Source organism: Poecilia mexicana, unplaced genomic scaffold (genome assembly GCF_051168715.1).
Source record: "Poecilia mexicana isolate PSO_F unplaced genomic scaffold, ASM5116871v1 scaffold_11, whole genome shotgun sequence".
NCBI classification, from domain to species: Eukaryota; Metazoa; Chordata; class Actinopteri; order Cyprinodontiformes; family Poeciliidae; genus Poecilia; species Poecilia mexicana.
In genome coordinates, this window is record NW_028263380.1 from 7436001 (window position 1) to 7460065 (window position 24065).

General features: G+C 41.4%; 3 protein-coding genes across 8 annotated transcripts in view; 1 reads left to right on the top strand and 2 right to left on the bottom strand.

Moving 5' to 3' along the window:
• Window positions 1-24065, top strand: part of fhod3a (formin homology 2 domain containing 3a) — a 76663-nt gene that overhangs the window by 37578 nt on the left and 15020 nt on the right. For 4 of the 6 annotated variants that reach the window (XM_088010116.1, XM_088010119.1, XM_088010117.1 and 1 more), the window contains 9 exons: window positions 9824-9918; window positions 11013-11124; window positions 11232-11326; window positions 12113-12256; window positions 12705-12940; window positions 16936-16992; window positions 17121-17255; window positions 18218-18268; window positions 22977-23194. In XM_088010116.1, coding sequence (XP_087866242.1) covers window positions 9824-9918; window positions 11013-11124; window positions 11232-11326; window positions 12113-12256; window positions 12705-12940; window positions 16936-16992; window positions 17121-17255; window positions 18218-18268; window positions 22977-23194 — 1143 coding nt within the window. Of the gene's footprint in view, window positions 1-9823; window positions 9919-11012; window positions 11125-11231; window positions 11327-12112; window positions 12257-12704; window positions 12941-13055; window positions 13083-14194; window positions 14312-15145; window positions 15569-16935; window positions 16993-17120; window positions 17256-18217; window positions 18269-22976; window positions 23195-24065 lie in introns of all 6 variants that reach the window. The other 2 variants (XM_088010121.1, XM_088010122.1) reach the window with 1 other exon arrangement.
• Window positions 1480-3175, bottom strand: LOC106923140 (uncharacterized). The gene has a single exon (XM_014996031.2). It carries the CDS (start codon window positions 2960-2962, stop codon window positions 2258-2260), a length of 705 nt encoding a protein of 234 aa, XP_014851517.2. The 5' UTR covers window positions 2963-3175; the 3' UTR covers window positions 1480-2257.
• LOC148156393 (uncharacterized) lies at window positions 5258-7030 on the bottom strand. The gene has a single exon (XM_088010123.1). It carries the CDS (start codon window positions 6581-6583, stop codon window positions 5849-5851), a length of 735 nt encoding a protein of 244 aa, XP_087866249.1. The 5' UTR covers window positions 6584-7030; the 3' UTR covers window positions 5258-5848.

Here is a 24065-nt window from a genome sequence, read left to right on the forward strand (position 1 = left end):
CCCAGGGTCCCATCTGTTGTAGATTTTAACCTGCTTTGACATAATTCAAATGATGAGTCATCTCCAACCCAGTTCGGCACCTCCCTGTTCATGACCATTCATTGAAATCACTTAAAAAGTGTGTTCAGGCATTCATTCATGTAGAAAGAATCCGATTGGATGTTCTGGGACGTCATAGTTTTATCTAAAATGAATTTGATTTTTTTTTTTAAAAAGTGCTAAAAATGAGAGTGATGTGTTATATTGGCCAGGTAGAGAAGCATACACCTTATAAATTAAAGTGTAACTGGAAACAGATTTGATTTACCCGAACATGAGTAGATTTTTTTTAAGTACGGTAATAAAATAGCACATCTGGGTGTGTTTGAACTTGTGCCTGCAAGTGAACCGGTAACCACTGTCACCACTGAGACGTTGACTCTCCACAACTTCTCTATTTTACTAACGAGCTCTTGGTATTTCACAGGTTTCTGTTTCTTTAAATAACATTTATAAACCAACATGGTGGGCAAACTGGGGTTCAGAGAGACATCGACATGTGACAGGATGTCTCCATATTATTAATGCAGTTTATCGACATGTGACAGCTATCTATCTACGTAGATAGCCCATACATAGCTACCTAGCTGGCTCCTCATTCACAGTGAAGCATGGTTGTGGCCACGCTATGCTCTGAGGTTAATCCTCCTTCGAGGATTGTGAAGGACATTACAGACAGTTAAAAATGCTGTCAGAAGATTTTTGGTCAAGTGTAAAGCCAGAGAAAAACACAGTGTTACATTTCTGACAATGGACAGACAAGGATTTGGGCTGAGTCAACACAGAAACAGGAAGAGGCTGTGGCTGAGGAGTTAGCAGGCCAAACTGAAGAAGAGGCCGAGCGTGGTAGCTTCCATCGCTCAGGATATGGTTTATGGCCCACAGTAAGATACTGACTGAGTTCCTCTCACACTGCTCTTTATTCCTTAATCATATAGGACTTTTTCTCAATGTGGAGATAGAAAGTATATGAAAACTGCACTGTAGCTTTCCTTTGTTTTTTCTGTGCTCTGCTTTCTGTATCATTTATGCTTTTACAAATCACAGTAAAAGCATAAATGCGAATCTTGTCCAGTCTCTTGCCATTTGTCTCCCATAATTACCATTTACAAAACAAGAAATCAAAACTTTAACTGCAGTTTACAACACAATGTCCCTCCAAAGTCCTCTGTTATATTGACAACATGGTTAATCAATTTGTCTGTCTTATCCAAACACAATGAAACAGATTCTGAGATGCTGATGTGTTCATTGATCCACATGGTTTATTTTCATAGATGAACTAAGGATTTTGAGAAAGATGCTGGGTTTTGCAGGTAACCCATCATGTTTTTCTGTTTGTGCGAATCATTTTGAGAAATGCATGTACCTTTTTACAACTTTCAAGGATGATTCGAGAAATGCTCCAAAACGACTGAGAAAAAACTGTAAGATACAGCATGCAGTAAATGTCTTTATTGCCAAAATAACACGTGACAATCATGATTGAGGCATAAACTTAAACACGGCACACATTCTCCGGTCAAGGTCATAAACTTATGGGTTTTTCTGAAAATATAAAGATGGATATGGCAGCTTTTTTATTTTCCTGAGTCGAAATGCATCGTTAGGCTGGCAAAGGCGTCTTTGGTGTAAAATAAATTTAATATAATTTATTAATGTTATCAAATAAGTTGAAAGAAAAAAATTTATCTGGTTTTATATTATAAATGCAGTTTGCAGTGGAAGATGACATATTTAGCACCCAGATTTTAACCTGAAAATAAAGGTTGAAAATGAAAATCCATGCTAGTGGAAAACCCCCAACTGTTCTTTATCAGCTGGCAGCTGAAGTACATAAAAAGAAACTCCCACAGCCAAGCACAAGGAAAACAATCAGCTTCCTGCATGTAATATTAATGATTTAGCTGGTAGCTCTTCTCGCACACTGTGTTTAAGATTTACAGCTAAATCAGAAAATGATTCATTCTGAGACTCTCGGTAGGATTAACTAGAACAGTTGCCAGTTTGGTCTTTTGTTGGTTTTATGTAGCTTCTTTCTCATCAGATCTTGAACAATCCTTGCTCCTGCACAACCTGTATTTTAATAAACTTCACCATACTTTGACATAAGCTTGAATCAAAATTACAGTTCTAAACAAACGATCTTGAACTTGCCTGATTGAGCACATTTCAGTCTGAATGTTTCTTGGCTCTGGTTAAAGTCACAGTTCCCGTCTCAGATTTCCTTGATCAGAACGCCGTACGGACGTATTGAACTCTCAGCGATGCATTTCTCCTCCTCTGCTGATGTTCCTGCTGGAACAGGGATGAGCCAGTAGTTTCCATGAATCTGCCTCTTCTCTGGTTTGATTCGGTTTTGCATGATCACTTTGTATTTTTTTCCTGTGATCTTTGATGTGAAGGTTTTGCAGTAGATCTCTGCCCCATTAAGTTGAGGCGTTGAGTAGATTCCTCTTCCGCATGCTTGCCTATTTCCAGCTTTGTAGTGACTGCTGATGATGCCTCTGGCTTCTTCTAACCCGGTTCCATGGTAGGACACAGGCCACTCTCCAGGCACCGAGTAACTCCTCCATCCATTGGTGCCCAGCCAGGTGTCTCCATCCGGATATTTACCTTTGACCTTCAGGGCCATGCGGTACCAGCCTTTTGGACGCTCGTACGGCTCATTTCCTCTCATGCAAGCAGCCGAGTCAGAGAGATTAGTGAAGTCGAAGTCATAACCCGGGTCAAAAAATTCCTTCTCATCGATGAAGAACTCCTCTGCAAAGCTGGTTTTCTTGCTGAGGATCAGTTGTATAAAAAAATCGTCAACTGATAAAACGGGAGCAGCTTTCCTAGGGTTCCCGCCATCGAGGGATGTTATTTTTGTCCCCAGAAGCGCGGACAGAGCCTCAAATCTCACATTTGCATCCAGAACCATGTTTCACAGAGAACAAGGTTTCCTTCCTGAAGCTCAAGATGTCTGAGCTTTGCTCTGTTGCAACAGGATGTCATATTCATCCAGCAAAATGGGTGGAGTGTCTTTTCTTACTTTCAGTTTAAAGTATGATTTTTTTATTTTTTTTTTGCAACACCAGCAGAAGCATCCCTGCAGATTATTGTGGCTCTCAGTTCAGTCTGCAGTTTTTAACTTTTATGAAAATATATTTTTCCCATTCTTATGTCACCATTCCATGACGGTTTCTATGAGACAGGTCATCTGAAAAAAATCACGCTCTTCCACCTCCTCCCATGTTACTACTGCCATCTGCAAAAATGCACAAAAAAAAACAATCACAGACAGTAGGAGGGTGTCAGTGCTGCCAATCAGCCTCCTGTACGCTGCTCTATGCGCTACTGGTGGAAAAACAACTTACTGTTACAGGAAAACTGTTTATCTGCCGTCAACCATGGCTATGCTAACTAGCCTTAGCATTCGTGGCAGGCTGTGTTGTGGTGAACCAGCTGTAGTTTAGCAAAGATCAAGCAGGAAGGGTGAGCACGAGAGTGATTGACAGCGCTAAGATCCTCCTCCAGGTTCTGAGTGGTGTATTTCTGCGATTGGTACTGGGAGCAGTGGAACAAGGCAGAGGAGCTAATTTTTAATTTTTTTTCCACAAATTCTCTTATGTTACACTGACGACATAGTGATAGTTTTAACAAATATTTTAAAACATATTTTGTTGTAAAAGCTACATACTTCAACTTTAAATCACTCATATTGACTCACTTCCAAGTGTGTTCGCTGCTCAGAAATGGAAAAAAAAAAAATTAAAATATAGCTGTTTAAATGTGACGGTACAGTACACATTTTATATTTACAGCTTTTTACTCACTTCAAGCAGTTTAGTGGGGCCCTTTCTTCCACTATTTGAAATCTGTGCAGATTTCCATGAGCTGAAAGATCATAACTTAAAAAAGGACACAGAGACCAGCCTGGCTGCTCACCATAAAGACTAAAACTGATAGATTTGGATGCAGATGCGACACAATCTTAGATACAAAGCATGCAAGATAAAAAGAAAAAACAGCTTTGTTTTTTTACACAGGATCAGCCTTGATTAGCACAACTTTTAGCACTTAAAGTGCCCTGTTATTACAACCTTATAATGTGGATTTATGAATCCAGATGGTGAATTCATAAATGTGTCTTACAGTCTTAATTAAGCCTAGCTCATCAGTTGAATGACACTGCAGTTCCAGCTCTGAAACTGTGCATCTGGTTCAACCTTTGCTTTTCCTGCCAAACCTTTCTTTTGTCACCTCGCTCGAGTGAACTTCCTCCTGCAGCGCCGCATAAGTTTTGCTCTAGCTCTTCAGTGCATATATTCATGTGCATATGTTTTTATTGTGCAACAGTAAACGCAAAATTTGCAATGATTTTTGTAGAGTAAAAGCTAATAAACATTTTGTGCTAAACCCACTCACATTTCTCCTCGTGTTTTTTTTACTCACAGTTAAAATCTTGCAACACTTTTTTGATTCATTTCACCTCAAATTAACTTCCTTCCTTTATCTCTATACCAGCGCTCTCTGACTTGGCACTGGTAAGTCAGCAAGCAATCGAGTCAGAGAGATTAGTGAAGTCGAAGTCATAACCTGGGTTAAAACAGGACTTCTCGTTGATGAAGAACTCCTCACCATACCTGCTTAGTTTGTCCAGGATTAATTGTATAAAAATGAGTTTTGTTTTTGTCCAAATGTAAAGTTGAGACAGAAACCAGCAGCTCCTTCCTGAGGCCCAAGGTGCTAGCGCACCGCTCTCTAGCTACAGCATGTCGTGATCAGACAGTTAGAAAGTGTCTATATAAAGTCAGAAGTGGGAAATGTATTTTACTTTCAGTTTTAACTTCTTTTTTAATTTATTTTGGAACCACCACCAGCTGAAACATCATTTTTAGATCACCGTGGTTCGCATCTAAAGATATGTTTTATTATCAACTTAGGGTTATTTTATGTAATTGTAATTTTAAAAGGGAAGTTATTTTATCATCAACTGGTACAATAAACTACAAACAAGCTAAAGCAATTTACAGATAATGTCAATCGTACCCAAATTGTTCAAAGCTCAACAAGAGCAAAAGACAACCAACCCAACATCTCTTCCAGTTACCAGGATTTTAAAGGATGTACAAGTAGATGATTTATGAATGCTGTTTAAGGTAGGGTAAGCATTCACCTGGCCCATGAGTGCATGTGTACATATTCAGAATATATATAAAACATGCAGAAAGTCTACATTGTTGTGTTAGTTTAATGAAAAATGGCTGCAATAGCCTTAGTAGAAACGTTGCATTCTCCATCACATTAACAGTTTCAATCACTATTGAGCCCTTTGCCTTTCACAATGGTGAAATGAATGCAAGTGATTGTGCTGCTGGTGGAAACCCCTGGTGTGGCCCGTGTCTGTTTATCAATGACTCATTTCCATAAAAAAAAAAAAAAAGAACCCACCAAGCAGCAATAAAACAACCAGCAGACGAATACATGAACTAATTACTTTATCTTAAACCTGAAACAAAATACGTGCACAAAATCAAAGTCAAAATCTGCAGCTAGACAGAACAATGCAAGAAAAATCAAACCAAACAAAACTGTCAGATTTAAGCAATGATGCTGCATAAAATGACTTGCATTTGGTAACTTTAGTGCGCCAATTTTTCTATCAGCTACAAATGCATATAAAATTAAACAATTTACAGAATGCTCATAACGTAAAGCTGATCAAACCTTTTCTTTGTTGGCTCATGTGAGAAGAATTAAATTGTCCACAATGAAACAAATTAGATTTCATGTTTCTTGGCTCCAGTCTTTTAGGCCTCTGGAGTTAGTCTTCAACTTCCTTGATCAGAACGCCGTACGGACGTATTGAACTCTCAACGATGCGTTTCTCCTCATCTGCTGATGTTCCCTCCGGAACAGGGATGAGCCAGTATTTGTCACAAATCTGCCTCTTCTTTGGATTGATTCGGTTTTGCATGATCACTGTGAAGGTTTTTCCTGTGGACCCTGACGTGAAGGTTTTGGAGTACTTCTCCGCTTCATGAAGCTCAGGCGTTGAGTAGATTCCTCTTCCGTAAACTTGCCCATCTCCAGCTTTGTAGTGACTGCTGATGATGCCTCTCTCTCCTTCTAACCCGGTTCCATGGTAGGACACAGGCCACTCTCCAGGCACGGAGTTACTCCTCCATCCATTGGTGCCCAACCAGGCGTCTCCCTCCGGATATTTACCTTTGACCTTCAGGGCCATGCGGTACCAGCCTTTTGGACGCTCGTACGTCTCATTTCCTCTCATGCAATCAGCCGAGTCAGAGAGATTAGTGAAGTCGAAGTCATAACCCGGGTCAAAGAATTCCTTCTCATCGATGAGTAACTCCTTCGTCGATGGATGAAATTTGCTGCATGCGCTAATGGTTATACTGTCGGGGATCAGTTGTTTAACAAAACCTCCAACTAATAAAACGGGAGCAGCTTTCCAAGGGTTCCCGCCATCGAGGGATGTTACTTTTGTCCCCAGAAGCGCGGACAGAGCCTCAAATCTCACATTTGCATCCAGAATCATGTTTGACAGAGGACAAGGTTTCCTTCCTCAAGCTCAATGTAACCCACGTGACCAACATGACCCAACCACCGTCCCTTTAAGCTCTGGGATCCTCATGTGTATTTCCGGTCTTGTGCGAAATTCTGTTCACCTGTGAAAATCTGACCCCCTGAGTCGGGAGCGCGCATTGCAGCCAGAGAGGCGGATCCGGCGGATCTGACCATTTTCACGGCGCTTCTGATCGATTTCTCGGTAAAAAAAAAAAAAAAAAAAAAAAAAAAAAACTACTCGTATAATCATGTCATTGTTGTAACTTTCAGTTTAATCGGCAGGTTTCAAAATGAAATAAATCAATGAACCAGGTCTTGTGTGTAGGTCTTTTTACGCTCTTTTGTGTTATTTTAAACGCGAAGAGAATCGATCTTTTTTCAACTTTTGTCTCTTAAGCGTCACAAATAAAAGTCAGTCAACAAACACAGGTTTCCAACACGTAGTGTTCATTTATAATTTTTCATTTCTGATACAAGAGAATGGAAGTTGGCTGATAGCAGGGCACAAAAAATAAAGACTTCCTGAAAAGATCAGAGTGTAGCATTTTTGGTAAATCCCGTTCTAATATAAAATATGACAGATTACTGGATTAAGGAAATGTCTAGTATGCGATCACACATAATTTTTGAGAATTTGGAAACAGTAAATTAATTTGTTTCCATTTTATGTATGGGGAACAGATTATTTCAGGCGCCTGAAATATCCATTCTCTCCTCTCCTCCCCCCATAACTTTGGAAAATAAAAAGCAACTGTGCCTCAAGCCCCTTCAGCTCCTCCAACCCATTTGTCCACTGATTGGCAGGGAGCCACCTGGACCCAGTCACTCCATTACACCACCAACCCACAGGGTTCCTTTGTCAAGGAACGGCCTTATTCCACAGGACGTTCAAAGAGTTGTGGTGGAGCATGTTGTAAAAAATAGTTGACTATTCTACAATCGTCATCCGCTACATGACCTTACTTCCGGCTATCCACCTATCCACCATAGCAAGTATGTATTTAATTGTTTTTATTTCCCCCCGCCATTTAGCTTATATAAATATAACATTTATATATGAACTTAATGTATGTTTTCTGGCCTTTTAGGTCAGGTTTTTTTTCCTCCTTCATTGACTCACTTGATGACGGTGGATGGCGAGCTACCCACACACCACCTGGTGGTAGGAAAATGAAACGACACTCTCCACACAGGAAACAAACTAAACTCTAAGGGAGTATCTAAAGGAAAAGAACTATTCTCCCTTTGTTCGTGGACTTCTTTTGGACTCTATTAGGATTTGAAGTATCACTGATTATTATTTTTCTTTTTTGTTGGTTGCTTTATTTTTCCCCCTCCTCTTGTTTTTTTGAGCAATTTATTTTGGTTTTGTTGTTGTTATTATTATTATTATTATTATTATTATTATTATTATTATTATTATTATTATTGCCACTGCAATAAATACCAGTGTAAACAGACCTCTTTGCATCAGTTGCATTAATTATTCACCCAGTCATGACTCTATGCCGCACCTACTTCTGATTCTACAAACTGGTTAACACCAAACCTTGCAGTCCAGACCTGCGCATTTATCAAGAGTGTTACATCAAGATGTCCGAGCTTTGCTCTGTTGCAACAGGATGTCATATTCATCCAGCAAGATGGGTGGAGTGTCTTTTCTTACTTTCAGTTTAAAGTATGTTGTTGTTGTTTTTTTCAACACCAGCAGAAGCATCCCTGCAGATTATTGTGGCTCTCAGTTCAGTCTGTAGTTTGCAACTTTTATAAAAATATATTTTTCCATATTTATTAAATCTGTCACCATTACATGACGGTTCCTATGAGACAGGTCATCTGAAAAAAATCACGCTCTTCCACCTCCTCCCAGTGTTACTACCGCCGTCTGCAAAAATGCAAAAACAACCAACCAGAGACAATAGGAGGGTGTCAACAGCCTCCTGTACGCTGCTCCATGCGCTACTGGTGGAAAAACAACTTACCGTTACAGGAAAACCGTTTATCTGCCGTCGTATGCTAACTAGCCTTAGCATTTGTGGCAGGGTGTGTTGTGGTGAACCAGCTGTAGTTTAGCAATGATCAAGCAGGAAGGGTGAGCATGAGAGTGATTGACAGCGCTAAGACCCTCCTCTAGCTTCTGATTGGTTGTTTTTGACTGAGTGGTGGAACAAGGCAGAGGAGGTAAATTATTTATTTTTTTCCCCACAATTTCTGTCTTATGTTACACTGACGACATAGTGATAGTTTTAACAAATATTTTAAAACATATTTTGTTGTAAAAGCTACATACTTCAACTTTAAATCACTCATATTGACTCATTTCCAAGTGTGTTTGCTGCTCAGAAATGGAAAAGAAATTCTAATATAGCTGTTTAAATGTGACGGTACAGTACACATTTTATATTTACAGCTTTTTACTCACTTCAAGCAGTTTAGTGGGACGCTTTCTTCCACTATTTGAAATCTGTGCAGATTTCCATGAGCTGAAAGATCATAACTTAAAAAAGGACACAGAGACCAGCCTGGCTGCTCACCATAAAGACTAAAACTGATAGATTTGGATGTAGATGCGACACAATCTTAGATACAAAGCATGCAAGATAAAAAGAAAAAACAGCTTTGTTTTTTTACACAGGATCAGCCTTGAGTAGCACAACTTTTGGCACTTAAAGTGCAGTTATTACAAATGAACTTTCTTCCTTTATCTCTAAATCACATACCATTTGCTCCACCCTACTCAGTCATGATTCTGTAAATGTGTGACCAATACAGATTTCAAAGAAGCTGCCATGTTTAAGGAGGACAAGAGTTAAAAAAATGTTCCGGTTTGGCAAAATGAAAAGCAACAAAACCGTTACCGACAATTTGCTTGATGCCGTTATACTTTTCAGCTCCAAACTCTCCATGATGCCATTTACAAATGTGTCAGTCTGAGAAGTAACAGAGAAGTTTCTTTCTTTTTTTTTTTTTTCTGATAGTTTCATGAAAAGTGGAATTTCTCAGCAAAAAGACTCTTACTCACTTACGGCACAATCAAAAGTTATTTTCAACGTGTTGATGTGACAAAACATTTTTGAGAGATTTTAGAACTTCAAATTGCGTTGATTTCTCGCCCGTCGCCGTTAAATTAGCTTGTGTTTGGTCTGAATTCAGTACATAGTTGTGGATAAAAATCTCAAACCTTGTATCTCTCTCCTGATCCTTCTGTCAGCTCTGGGGCAGATCATGCTGTACGTGGACGGGATGAACGGCGTCATCGGCCACCCGGAGACCATCCAGTGGCTCTACACTCTGGTTGGCTCAAAGGTAACGGCGAAGCGTCTGTGCACAAAACGAGAAAGAAGAGAGAGAGAGAGAGAAAAAAAAGAGGACTGCAGGCTGTCATTAGCTTTGAACAGCCACCCATTGTTTGGGAAACTGTATTTTTAGCAGCCATCCAAGGAAACGCACACAAACACATCTGTGACTTTAGCCTGCGCTCTCAGCTGACGTGGTTCGTTTTTCTTTCCTTCTTCAGCTGATCTTGCGGAGAGCGTGTAAACAGATATTATAACGTGTGCGGCATATAAACTCTGCCTTTAGGACTCTGCAGCACCTTTTGTTGGAGAGCTTCACCAGCTGCTGAGGGAGGACGAATCGCATGCAACGCAGGGAGAGGGGGGAGATTCATATATATATAAAAAAACAACACTAAAAATAATCCGTTTTACCGTAACAGCCACTTTCCTGACCGTAACTGTCACCCTTAACATCAAATGCAACCCTAACTGCAGTCTGTCTCTGAACTGACTCTCCTCTCTGAAACGCATTTTGCATTATGGAGGGTTTTTTTTTTTTATCACCGAATCCCAGCTCTGCGTAAACAAATGCACATCTTCACAGAAGTGCTACTGTTTGCTTAGAGACGGAGACAAACAAACAAAGGAGCAAAATAACGTCTGTTTTTCTTTGCTCCCACATCTTAAAACTATGCCATTCATTATGTGTCAAAGCATGAAGCAAACTAAGTCCCCCCTAAAAAGCGTCGTGGTATCGCTGTTTGAACATTTTGTTCCCACTATGTCCACAGATCATTTTAATTTTCTACCAGTTGTTGAGATATTTTGGTTTGATTTATTTTTCTGTACAATAAAGCAGGTTGAATGAGGATTAGAATCACACTCAATGAGAATATGACATTTTTAAGAAAAATTACCACAGTCCATCTAGAATAACAGATTGCTACACCAAGTGAAGTGGGGGAATGAAATGGTTTATTTTGGGGAGTCAAATAAAAACCGGGAAGGGAGGAAACAGTAAGTTGTGATCATGAAATGGGGTAAGAACAGGCAGTGTTTCAGAAACACGTTTCAGAAACGTGTTTTCACGTTTGGGTTTTTTTTTTGTTTCCCCCCTTTTAGTTCCGTCTGGTGGTGAAAACGGCTCTGAAGCTGCTGCTGGTGTTTGTGGAGTACTCCGAGTCCAACGCGCCGCTGCTCATACAGGCCATCACCTCCGTGGACGTGAAGAGAGGTACAGCCATGTATATGTATAAGTACTTTCTCCTCGTATTGATTTTTTTTATTTGTTTGCTTGAATGCAGATGAGAGTTAATATTTTATTATCCGTGCCAATTTCAGGCTGTAAGTCTTGGTTCAATGCAATGGAGATCTTGCAGGAGAAAGACGGAGTGGACACCGAGCTGCTGGTCTACGCCATGACCCTCATCAACAAGGTGGGCTGATGAGAGCTTCTCTGGAGTATTTTGAGCCCCTTCAGTAAATAAATAAATTAATAATAATAATAAATAGTTTTTGTGGTTCATCTTGGGCCATGTCCAGGACGTGATTGCTCTCAAAGGGCCATTTGTGCCAGAATGTGTTGATAAAACCCATTAAGAAACTGCTAGAATATTAGTAAACAGTTGTGTCTGCATTCGATTAGATTAAATTATACTAAACATTTCTGTACACTGATGATTGGGATTGTTTCTGCAGTCAAAATCCCTGATTTAGACACATTTGCGATACATTTTGCAATATTTTCACTCGTGTGATGATAAAAGTGACTTTTTTTTATATACTCCACATCGATCACTGACTAAAACTGGACATCATGTAAGGTTGAGGATAGAAGTAAGAAATACTGCCACCTGCAGGTGGGATTTAGCATCGTGGAAGCTCAAAGTTTTTGACAATGTTGAAAACTTGTAGTAAACTCACAATGATGCGTTGGCGTGAAAAAGTGTGGGATTCTGTTGATTTTGCGTGAATTTTAGCGATCGCGGAATCAAAAAAGCTGATTGGTTGGTAATTTAAAGACAAAAACTGCTTTGATTTGATTGATAGAGTAAAATTTAAGCACACAACGGCCATCTAGAAGGTTTTATTTAAGCTTCCTGCTGGACCCTAGAGAGCCACGTAAGAAACCTGGCTGGATTTGCCTCTCCAGGCCTTGAGTTGTGTTCTATAACATTTTGACCACCGCATGTTGTGTCTTATGTTTTTGGTGGTTTCTGCAGACACTCGCGGCGCTGCCTGACCAGGACTCCTTCTACGACATGGTGGACAGTCTGGAGGAACAAGGCATGGACACAGTGTCACAGAGACACCTGGGAAGGAAAGGCACTGACCTGGACTTGGTGGAGCAGCTCAACATTTACGAGGTACAAACGAACTACGCATTGGTAATGTATAAAGTTTATTATAGATCACATGGGCCATATAGTTTATATACTGCAGTTGATCAGCCTTGGATCAACCTCTTGGATCTTGAAGAGAAGAACCTTTTATCACTCACAGCAAAAACATCAAATCTTACCAAGTATCTTTGGTCTCGTTTCTAGTGCAAATATCTTAGTACACTAGAAATAAGACAGAACTAACTTAGAAGTAACTTGTAAGACACAGGTGCTTGGTTTAAAGCAATGAATCGTAATATTGATGAAAAGTTCCAGTTCCTACATCGTGCTGAAATGATACTTGTAAGTTAGCTTTGTCTTATTTCAAGCATTCTAAGGTGTTTGCACTAGAAAGTAGACCAAAAAACTCTTGGAAAGACTTGGCATTTTTGCAGTTCTCTTACTTTCCCACCCGTGCCCCGCTGTCTTCCAGATGACTCTGCGTCACGAAGACGGCGACGACGACAGCCAGCCGCCGCCCACGGGATGCCGCGACCGCCGGCGCGTCAGCCTCGGCGGAGCGGAGAAGCATCGAGGCCTGCAGAGGCGTCGGAGTCGCCGGGCCTCGCTCGGCCGACCCGGGCAGGCCTCCCCCTGCAGCCCCGCGTCCCCGCAAAGGGCCGGCTTCCAGCCGTTTGGCGGACACAGGGCAGAGGATCTCAGTGAGAGGTGAGAGTGCTCGTCTACAGGACAGTAGATGAGTTGTGGAGTTTGCTGAACGACGACCTTTCAAAGCCAAACGTCGAAGATGGGGATCTGATAGTTTTACCGCTTTGTGCCTCAGAGCTCTGTCAGGTTTCCTTCCGTCCATGTAAGTTCAAACCTTCCCGGGAAGCACATCGACTGCCCCTCATGCACAGGATGTAACAGCCACCAGTGTGTGTCCTCCCCCCATCCCACAGTAACAGTGTGGATTCTTCTTCTGTGATGAAACATGTCTGCTCTCCGCTGTGTTATCCCACCTTCGGAGTTATCTCCAAATCTAATCCAAGCCTTCACTCTGCTAAACCGCTGCAGTGATATTACAGTGCTGTGATCATTTCCTACATATTAGGAAATCTGTTTTTAACAAACTCCAATCTGTTATCTCTCGTCTTGATGTCCTGCTTCATCCTCGCTCAGCCGTGGTCATGTGACCAAAGCAGATTAAGCTCCAAGCCCCAGATATTTTTAAAATGTAAACTCTGCACATGAGGATTAACACCAATCTAGAAAAAAAAGAAGGGAAATCCCAATGCTTTTTGTTTTCCTAACGTGTTTGCTTTCATGTTCCTGACTTAGTCCTGCGTCTCATTATTATATGTGCATCACAAAAGTAAATATAATATCCCCATGAGGTTTCTGGATTTAACATGACAAAATATGGGGGGAAATGAATGAATAAATTGACGCTTATGAATATTTTTAAGCAGAAGTCATCTCATTCGTCACACATGGGGGCGTCTACAGTTGAGGACTCGACTGCAACATGGCTCGTCTGGTTTCGCTGCAAAACAACATTTCAGCGCCCCAATGCTGATCTCCAATCAGTTTTCCATCTCTCCTTCCAGCGTTCCTTTCCTTTCCTTCATCCCTGCCATCATAACTTGTCTTCATGCGCATCTTGACCTGCTGGAGGCACGGAGCATCAAATCAGAAACATCGGCCATCCCCCCCCCGCATCATGTCAGAGTTCTTCCTCGTGTTTCCAATTAGCACTTTTAACCATCTTGATCTAGTATTTGTCACATCCCTGTTTGTCGCCTCCCGAACTAAACTGTTAGGTCATCTCTAATCATTGTGTCGGTCTCATCTAACCTTCCTTATTCATGTGAAGGTGTCCGTTTGCATGCTGGTCTCATGTACCGCTTCATCTCTTCCTCAATCTTTCCCCCGAATCTTCCCATCGTGTTTCCCTCCTCGACCACCCACCCTCATCCATAGAGAGGAAGAATGTGGAATAGAGGAGAAAGAGGAGGAGGAGGAGGAAGAGGAAGAAGAGACCCCTGTGACTGAATCTGATTCGGATGAGAAGGAGGGGGCTAATCAGACCACCTCCAGGTATTTTAGGTCTCGGTGGTGACATGGAAGTGAAAAGTAGCGCTGCTTTCGTCTGTCTTGGTGTTTTGTGTAGGGAAGCAGTGGTAAATGTGTGTGTTTCGTCTTAGATGCGCAGTTAGTTTGAGCTAATTGTGACCCAACAAGGTGTCAACGCATTAATAAGAAGCCTTAAAATATCTTAAAATATGTCAATCAGAGGAATTACATTTTGTCTTGAGAGAAGTATTTCATCTTGTATAAGTAGCTCTTTTTGTTTAAGTAGTGCGCAGACATCTTCATTGCGTTCTGTGACTCCAGACGGTTGAGGCTACCGCTAACTAGCTGTGAATGTTCTTTTGCTAGCTAGCCTTTTCTGCGTCTATTTTATGATTAAGTGCAGATTTTTCAACAACGACGTTCCACTGGCTCACGTCTTTTGCTAACCCGTATGAGGCTTGGTGCTTTTAACCGTCTTGATCCAACATGACGGTTAAAAACTTATGACAAGTTTTAAGCTTGTCATAAGCCAAGCTAAGAAGTGTTCAGTTTGGCATATAGCTCTCTATAAAGCCACATACAGAGAGCCATATGCAGTGTGGGAAACACACAGAGCTGCAACAAACCCCAGAAATGTCACCGTTTTTGCCAGGCTTGATTGTCACACACCAGGATTCCCCGACCATCCTCTGCGTCTACAGTTTTTTCAGTCTTACATTCATTCAAGGTGGCATTAAAAGGTCTTAAATTTGACTTGTTGAAACCTGCAGATACCCTGCCCATGTTTGTTGTGGTTTTGTTAACAGCCTCTCTCCAGGTATGCTTTCTGAAACCTTCAATCTGATCCTCTGTTCCCAGGGCCGCGTGCCCTACGTCCACCGTCCTCCACAGGACCACCCTTCAGTCCATCACCATCTCCTCCAGAAAGGGAACTAAAACGGACAATGAGCAGAAGACTCAGGCAGAAATACCCCCAGCATCTACGTCGTCCCCTTCTACCCCGACGCCCCCTCCTCCAGAGTGTGGCAGTAGTCTCGGCCCCCAGTCCCAGCCCTCCCTGCTGGCCACCCTGCTGGCCAGGAAGCGCTCTACAGTCACTGTCCCCGCCACCAAGGAAGTCAGCCCGCCGCTGCGCGGCAGCTCCCGCCTGTCCCCCGACCGCGTCCCCTACCTGCCCCACTCGCCCTTCCACCTCTTCTCGTACGACCTGGACGATGAGCCGGCGCCGTCGGCTCAGGCTAAACGCAGCGAGGAGTCGCCCAAAACAACAACTCCTCCCAGGTCAGACGGAGAGCAGAACGTCTTCTTCTTCTTCTTCTTCTCATGGCTACCAGGAGATGTTTCTTCATTTTTTATTTTTACTTTTTATTTGTTTTGCATCCACTTTCTGTTTCTTGCTTTTATTTTTCTGGCACCGACTTTGGATTTCTTTCGGCACCACTTTTCTTGCTCACCGACTTGTTTTCGTTTCACTTCCTTCCCCGTCACACGCTTTGCACCTTGAGTCCATCGCTGCTTTCGCTTCCCTCTCTCCTCTCTTCGCTTAGCTGCTCTCAGTCTTCATCAGCTCTCCTGCTGAGTCGGTAATCTGCACTTGTTGGGAGATTTCACAGTTCCAATCTGTTCCTCTGTTTTTCAGCACAAGCACAGTAGAGCATCCACTGATCCCCTCTGATCCTCTCCGTCTTTAAATCTCACTCCCTTTCCCCTCAGTTTCTTACCGTTTAGCAACACTTTTTCTTTTCTTTCTGTTTCCATGCTTTGCTTTAGTACTTTCCTTTATTTTGTGTTTTCACTCAACCACTTCCATGTAGCTTGTGAGGAATATGGGTCACTTAGTTGACTCTGTTAGTGAGTACATTCATTGTATTCACCTCCGTTTCTGAAACAATGTGCCTGAATTTGTTTACATTCTTTCATTCTTTTTTGCTATAAAAAATTATTTTATTCACATCCACTTGCAAAAGTATTCACAGCCCTTTAGTATTTCTTCCCCATTTTTTGGAAGTTTTCCACCAGGTTTTTTCTACATTTAGCTACTTTTAGTTTCCTCAAACCTACTCATAAAAAGCACACCATGATGCCACCATCATATGTCACCGTCACCATGGTAACACGTGACGGGGTCGTGTTCAGGGTTTCCATCATACAGAGTTCTGCAAGTCAGGCAAAAATTTCAGTTTTCGTCTCGTCTGATCAGGACAGATTGGAAAGGTTTTCACAGAACGCCTGTTTTTTTTTTTTACAAGATGCTACTTAAAAACTGATTGTTTGGCGTTGCTTTTTTTCTTTTAGAGTTTTCAGAGTAATGAGTCACTGTAACAAAAAAACAAAATCACACCAAAATACCTAATAAGATGAGGAAAAATTCAAGAGGTATGAACATGTTTTTTGTTTTTGTTTTTTTCTTTTTAGGCGTTATGTCATCACTTTCATTTTGGCAGCAAAGTTTTACATTTAAAGCCAGAAACTGTTTTATAATCGCACAAACGCTTCAGTTGTGAGTAATTAGGGTCACCCTAGTGTTGCGTAAGAGGGGTTCTGATCTGGGCTCATGCCTGAGTGTCAGGTGACCAGGCGACTAATGACTTTCTTCAGTGTTGCCATTTTTTTTCTGACAGTTTTTTCTTCTTTTTTGTTTCTTTTAGGAACGGAGTCGCGTCCTACACCTCCCTCAGCACCCCGAGTACACCCACAACCTCGAGGTGAGGGGGCAACGTCAGCATTTACCCCAACACTTCCTGATTAAAAAAAAAAAAAAAAACACCAACGTGGAGGGAACGCGTTTGTAATAAACATATAGACGTCCTCATGACTGCCTGTTTGTTGTTAGGGTGGCATTAGGGGGACTGCTGTCGTCGTCCTACCGACAGCACCAGGAGTCTCTGGCAGCTGAGCGAGAGCGCCGCCGTGTGGAGAGGGAGGAGAGGCTGCAGAGGATAGAGCGAGAGGAGAGGAACAAGCACAGGTGAGGCTTCAACGTTTGCTTTGTTTTAAAGTGGAGCTTCGGAAAGTTTCAGTAAAGCAAAGAAAACAGTGAGGAAGTGGAAGCAGCAGAACCCAGAGATGTAGCGTTTTTATTCAAAGACATGAGCACTGTTACATTTTAGCAGCGTGGCTCAGTCTTGATGACAAGGTAAAGTAAATTTGTTCACTTTACCTTCAGTCACATGTGTCAAACTCAAGGCCCGGGGGCCAAATCCGGCTCGCTGTAACTATTTATGTGGCCCTCTAGACTCTAGAGAACCACAGAAATATAACTTTAAATATAAAAGTTGTGCTTTTAAATATTTTAGTGATCAAAACAAAGCTGTTTTTATCTGTATATTTCCAAAATACATGAAAAAAAAAGATCTAATGTCAATAAGTATTCATCACATGCAGATATTTTAATAGTTGGTGGGTCGTTTTTATCAGCCGGCCCTGTAAGGACATTCGTGATCATGATATGGCCCAACATGAAAACGAGTCTGACGCCGCTACCTTAAGGGCTTAAAGCAGGAAAAGACATTTTTACTTTTGTGTTGAATTCAGAGCGGTACAGCCAGCAGCTGCTATGAATGTCTCATAATCTGATAACTTTATGTTTGTCTGTTTGCTTAAAACAGAAAACTAAAATTTCCTTTTTTACATTTATTAACCAGCTCAACCTCATTGATGTCAGAGATTTATTTTGCAATTGTTGCAATAATATAATTTAATGCTACAGTAAAGTTATCCATTGCATATGCGTATAATTGTTCAGATTGACTAAATGTAGGTTTGGTTTTCAAGGTGTGAGTTAAAAATAAAGACATCTAACAAACTGGCTTCACCATGAGACAGATTGGAATTTACTTCTTTACGTGGTTTTTCTTTACCACGTTGGTGGGACTCTGCATGATGTTTATCTTTATCAATTCTCTGTTTCTGTGTGTGTGTGTGTCCCAGCCGCGACTATGTGGATAAGATGGAAGAGGCCCGGCTCGCACGGGAGGAGCGGTAAGTTCTCCCACTAAATCAAAACATCATCTGACCCCGCTGGGGCGAAGCTCTCAAAGGCCGGTCTTAGGGAAGCTCGGTAGTGGCGTAATTGTTCTCAGGTTAAATCGCCGCCCTCAGCTGCCACAGCCTCACAGTGCGATGTGTGTGTGTGTGTGTGTGTGTGTGTGTGTGTGTGTGTGTGTGTGTGTGAAGTTCGGCTGTTTTCTCCATCCTCCTCCCCGTTTGGGAGTTGATTGTTTTAGCTGCGCGTCTCCAGACAAACCGATTCGGAGGTCTCCGCGCTGAATCCTCGCACCGATCCTCTCCTTACACGCAGGAAGAATTTTCACGAGGCCTGTAAAAATCTGTGTTTGTGTGCAGATGGGAATCGCAGGAAGCGAGGGACTCGGGTCATGCCAGTCATTCTCAGTGTGGCCTTTTTTATTTGTAAGCCAGCTGTTTAAAAGCTACATCCAGAGTTTCTCTGTTGCTCTCGGTTAAGAGAGCCCAGTTTCTGAGAAGATGACCCGTTAGCCGCGGTGTGTTGTATTTAAGACGCATTTGGGTGTCGTGCTTATCGGGCTAGCACACATTTTTGTGTCCTCCCCACCTAATGTCCCTGTGGTATCCATTTACTTGACAAACAGCACAGAAACATCTGGTCCAAAAGGAAGAGTTGGAGTTTTAACTCCAGATAACAAAACAGATCGTTTGACAGCCTGCTCTCTCTGTGGGCCGCACTTTGCAACAAGTCATATTTCACGCTGCTGAAGGAGTTTTAAGACATTAAATATTTAAACCTATTAAAGTTTAATCAGTTACAGTAAGCCTACTAATGTTACAAGTGTTACTATCACCAAGCTCAAAGCTCTTCAGACAAACAGGATGTTTCATTGTTCTTAATCTTGGAAATCTTTATTTATTTATATAGAACATGTAAAATGTCAGAGAACAAAAATTTGCATAGCAATTAAATAAAAACAAAACTTAGTCAAATTATTGGGAAAAACCACAAGGAAATAAACGAAGGAAACAAAGATCCAACAAAGTATAACAAAGAATAAAGAAAGTAAAAGAATAATAACAGCAAAGAAATAAAACAGAAAGGGGAGAAGTGAAGAATTTAGGAAAGCGGTGAAAATGAAAGGAATCGGTGAAAGTTGGGAAGTGAACATGGAAGGAAGAAAAATAAGACTGAAGGAGAAAATGACGAGAGGAAGTGTGGAAGAAGGAAGGATGGAAATAAGAAAAGAAGGGGGATGCAGAAAGAAGAAAGGATTAAATAAATGACGAGGAAAAAGAAAAGGAGGGCAGTGATGGAGACTGAAATAAAGATAAGAGGAAAGTAAGAAAAAAAGATTAAAACAAGAAGAAAGGATCAAAAGAGGTATGGGTGTGTACAAAATACGAACAATAAAACTGAAAATAATTTCCTGAAACCTTTGTGTTCTGGTTTTTGCACTAAAGCTGACCTGTAAAACCCTTAAATCCAATTTAATCCTATTCCATGAAGCTTTATATTAATTATGTAATATATATATATTCTAATAAGATGCAATAGCAAACATTTTAAAACATAGATTAGACATTTACAAAGTTTGCATTTAATGCAGTGAATGTGTATAAAAATAAACTGCATCTCCAGGTTTTAGATAAACTACTGAAAACTAACTGATTAGACAACTGGTTAGCTGCCACTTCACACTTTTTGCCTCTTGAGGGATTAGTGGATATGCAAATGCTCTCCAGCTCTTCCCTCTGCAGCTTGTTGCTTATTCCCAGGATCATCCAGAACACAGAGCGCGCCCCGCGCCGGGAGATTACACCCGGCTGGGGTCACATGTTAGGGGATTTTATTCACAGTGAAGTGACGACTTCTCAACCCGTCACTTGGTGTTTGGTTTTCTGCAACACACACACACGCACACACACAGTGGTGTGGCTCTGACACACACTGAGCTAAAAGCTCACCATTTATAAATGCAGTTAGTCTGAAAAGCATTGAGAAGTGAAAGAGAACCAGACAGACAGGAACAAAGTACTCACAAAGAGTCTGAAACTCATCTGAATTTAAACTAGTGGGCAAAAGCTGTTTTATAGTTAACTACATTAGCTACATAGCTAATATGATAGCATTCTGGGATCAGTTAGCTACAGACGGACAATGATTGACCTTTATTTGTATGTTGGTTACATATTAAAGGGACTGTTCATGTTTTTGATGTGAGGTTTTAGGAAGTTTTTATTAGCAATGACCTAGTTGTAATAGACAGGTGTTACATCATGGTGAGCTTATTTAAAATGCGAGAAAATGTAAAGGCAAAATGCTCAATGAGCTGGAAGGCTAACAGCTACTCAGACGGTGGCCTCTCTTTCTTCCCAAGTTACCACTGTTTTCAAGTCTGGTTAGCTAAAACTCATGAGTTTGCTCTAAGTCCATAAAATCACAGACAATTGTGAGGTTAATGTGCTTTTTCAGGTCTCGTCGTCAATCAGGCAGACTGATACGGAGATTAGCCTCAGCTAACATAATTTTGCTTAAAAAAAATAGACCAAATTAGCGTCAAACCTCACAAGATCTCTTGCGAAAGTTTGTGTTGTTTTAGTTGCCTAAAACCAGTTTTAAAGGGAAGAAAGGGAGATTGTCAGGCTAATTCATCTTCCACCACTCCCTATAATTCTACCATCTAAAATTTTCTCCACCGTCCAATCTCAATGCTAGCTGTTTTCTCAACTGAGCAGCAACTCTTCCAGATAACATAGATTATGTATTTCACATAAATTTCTGTGAAAAGAAAGGTTCACAGATCATTACCTAGCTTTGTAAGTGAGACTGGTCTTGTCACTATCTTACCAAACGGTCTGAAGAAAGTTTGCCATACTCTTCGCTTTCAGCTATTAGATGTTTGATGGTTTTCTTGCATGTTGGGTCCATTTCAAAGCAACCCCAAGAAACTCGAGGGGATCTGAACGTGAGTTTTGATTCAGCACAGTCCAGCTTTAATTGTTTTTTTTGTTTTTTTTGGTCTCACATTTTACACAAACACCTCCTGTTTCATAGTTAAAGTCATGGTGTTAGCATGCTAGCTAGGTGCTAGCAAAGCATTCTGAAACCCGACGCTTCAATCTTTATGCCTCACAGTTTGTTTGATGATCGTCTCTTTTTGGAATATTTGATGTCGTTTCTGGTCTCTGAATTGCAGATGTTGAGATTCATTAGTACAAAAAATGAAATACATAAATAGAAAAACATTCTTCCAGAAGTCCTGGTCTCGGTCCACATTCTTCCTGGTGAACTTTAATGTTTTTTACACAGCAAAGCCTTGTACACTTCCCACTGAAGTAAAACTTGTGTGGTTTATTTCAGACTATACAAATTGTGTACAGTCACATCACCACTGGAGCCTGATGTAGGTCCCATGTTGACATTTTAGGGGTTTTTGGAGACCTCTTTTAGCATCTTGTGGTCCGCTTTCAGGGCGAACTTGCCAATGTTGCTGGCTATTGGCACGTTGCCAGTTGTTTCGAATGCTCTCTGCTTCTAGACTAATTCTTTTGAGACCTCTTTAAATCCGTTACCAGACTCATAAGCTGCTACAGTCTTCTTTGTTTAGCTCTTTAGGTCTTACTTTGGTGTTTCCTCTCACTTTAACACACCAATATAAACTAAATGTTGGTGGCTTAAACAGGGCAAACATCCCTTAAAATCCCAGATGATGTTCTCGTAATTCTTCACTAACATTTAAAGAAAACTGTGTTGGGATCAGTTTCAATTGTTTTTTTTTTATGCTGGAATGTAGCTCTAAGTAAATTATAGATAAGTTGTCTTATTTGTGGTGATGATTTTGGTTGCGTTTGTTGTCGTTTTGGTGCATCCTTAGTAAACATGAGCAGATTATACAACAGTGTATGCTTTAATTGGTCAAGAACAGTTCTGCAGAAACGTACAATGCTCTGTTTTCAAAGAGGGATTAACTCACAATCAGGTCTCACAGCAGGAGAGGTGTGTTTGCAAACTCCCATTCAGTGCTTGCATGTGTGTTTGCGTGTGTGTGTATACATACAGTACGTTGAAGCCAACTATACACACTTGGCTCACACTAACTTCGGTTCACGCCTAATCACATGCAGATAGGGGACCCAACACACACCAGAGCGTTCGTGTCTGGTTTCTTCAGACATCAGAAGTGTCCTGATGCTAATGAAGTCTGAACAGAAGCTGCACACATTCACAGCGTGGTGGGAAAGAGGAGGGGTTAGAGAAAGAAGAAAGACACTGAGAGAGAAAGAGAGAGAGAGGGTTGACTCAGTGCCCTAAATTTCCGTGAGGACCAGCAGGTTGAACGGGGAAGTTTAGCGGTCGGAGAAAGGGTGGAAGTGAAGAAGGAGAAGGACAGAGACGTGGAGAAGGACGTAAGGAAGGGATCTGCAACAGGTCTGGCCTTTCTTCAACTCTTTTTGTTTTTGTTGTTCTCTCCTCTCTCTCCCTTTCTTCCAAATCTTTAAGGCTGACAGGATTGATGCTGAAAGATTAGCAGATGAACCTGAACATGGGGAGGCAGAGGAGTTACTTGAAACGTCGTGTTGACAGCAGTAGGAGAGAACATGAGCTCCATTGACTCTCCGTTGCATCGCTTATAATCGATATACCGTCGTTGGCCGAGATTCTTAAACAAGTGGCTTCGCTTCAGCAGACATCAGCGACTCATCTTTCGCTCTCCTTCAGGTATAAGAACGTAGAACGTCTGGCGGCGGAGGAGTACGAGAGGGACCGCGTCCGGGTGTCGAGGACTCGGCCTGACCTCAGCCTGCCCTTTGAACCCTCGGAGGCCTGGCCCTCGTCATCGCGCAGCAGCACGCCATCATCCTTTGCCTCCCAGGAGGAAGGAGAAGCTGATCTTGAACCTGAGACGCCGAGCACCGCCTGCACCCCCTCTGAGCCTGGTAGGAGGACAGAATCACCTGGTGTTTCTGTTTCTGAAAAGTCATTGGTGATGCAAGCTTTGCTAAAATGTCCAATCTTGGTCTCAGTAGGGCTAGCTACAAGCCCAAAGGTCAACCTTGTTTTGTATTTTATTAAATCTATGTACTTTCCACTCTTTCAGTGAGACCCCACTTGCTGCTGTAAAGAAACCAAACATTTCTTGGACAACTAAAAAGAAAAGACAAATTTGGTGGTTTTGAAAATATTTCCGCTCAAGAAAAACATGCACAGTCACACTGCAAAAACTAAGAACATCCATCAATCTTAATAATGTATTAGGTTAATTTACTACTAAAGTTGGCAAATCTGGCATGTCTGTTAAACCTGCTAGCCTTACAAACAAGCTAGTATCAGCTACTTGCTTTTCATGAAAAAAAAAGGATTCTGAAATTGTGGCTTTTATGTTGTGATAATTTAACAGTTCAGTTTTATCATGCTGTTTTGAATCAATCCTTTTTTGGGGGAGATAAATGGTTGAAAGACTTAAATGACTCATTTTTGTAGGCATGACAACCTTCTGTAAAGCTGGACTACAGTTTATCTGTGGTGAGCAAATTCATAAATTCTAGACAAGATGGGGGACAATATCTAGCTAACAGGTTTGTGGCCCATGTGGACTTTTCTCAGTCTTGTCTCGAAGTGGACCCGCTTGGGTTGACTAAATAGCTCCCATGGGGTTGACGATGTTGGGCTTCCTCCACAAGCAGAGTCAGTTGTCAGGGTCTCAGATGGGTAATGAACAAAACGTTAAAAATCCATATCGTGCTACACATTTTACTCATTGTTGCCTTGCATTCAGGCTACATAAGCAGTTAGGATGCTATTGTTAGG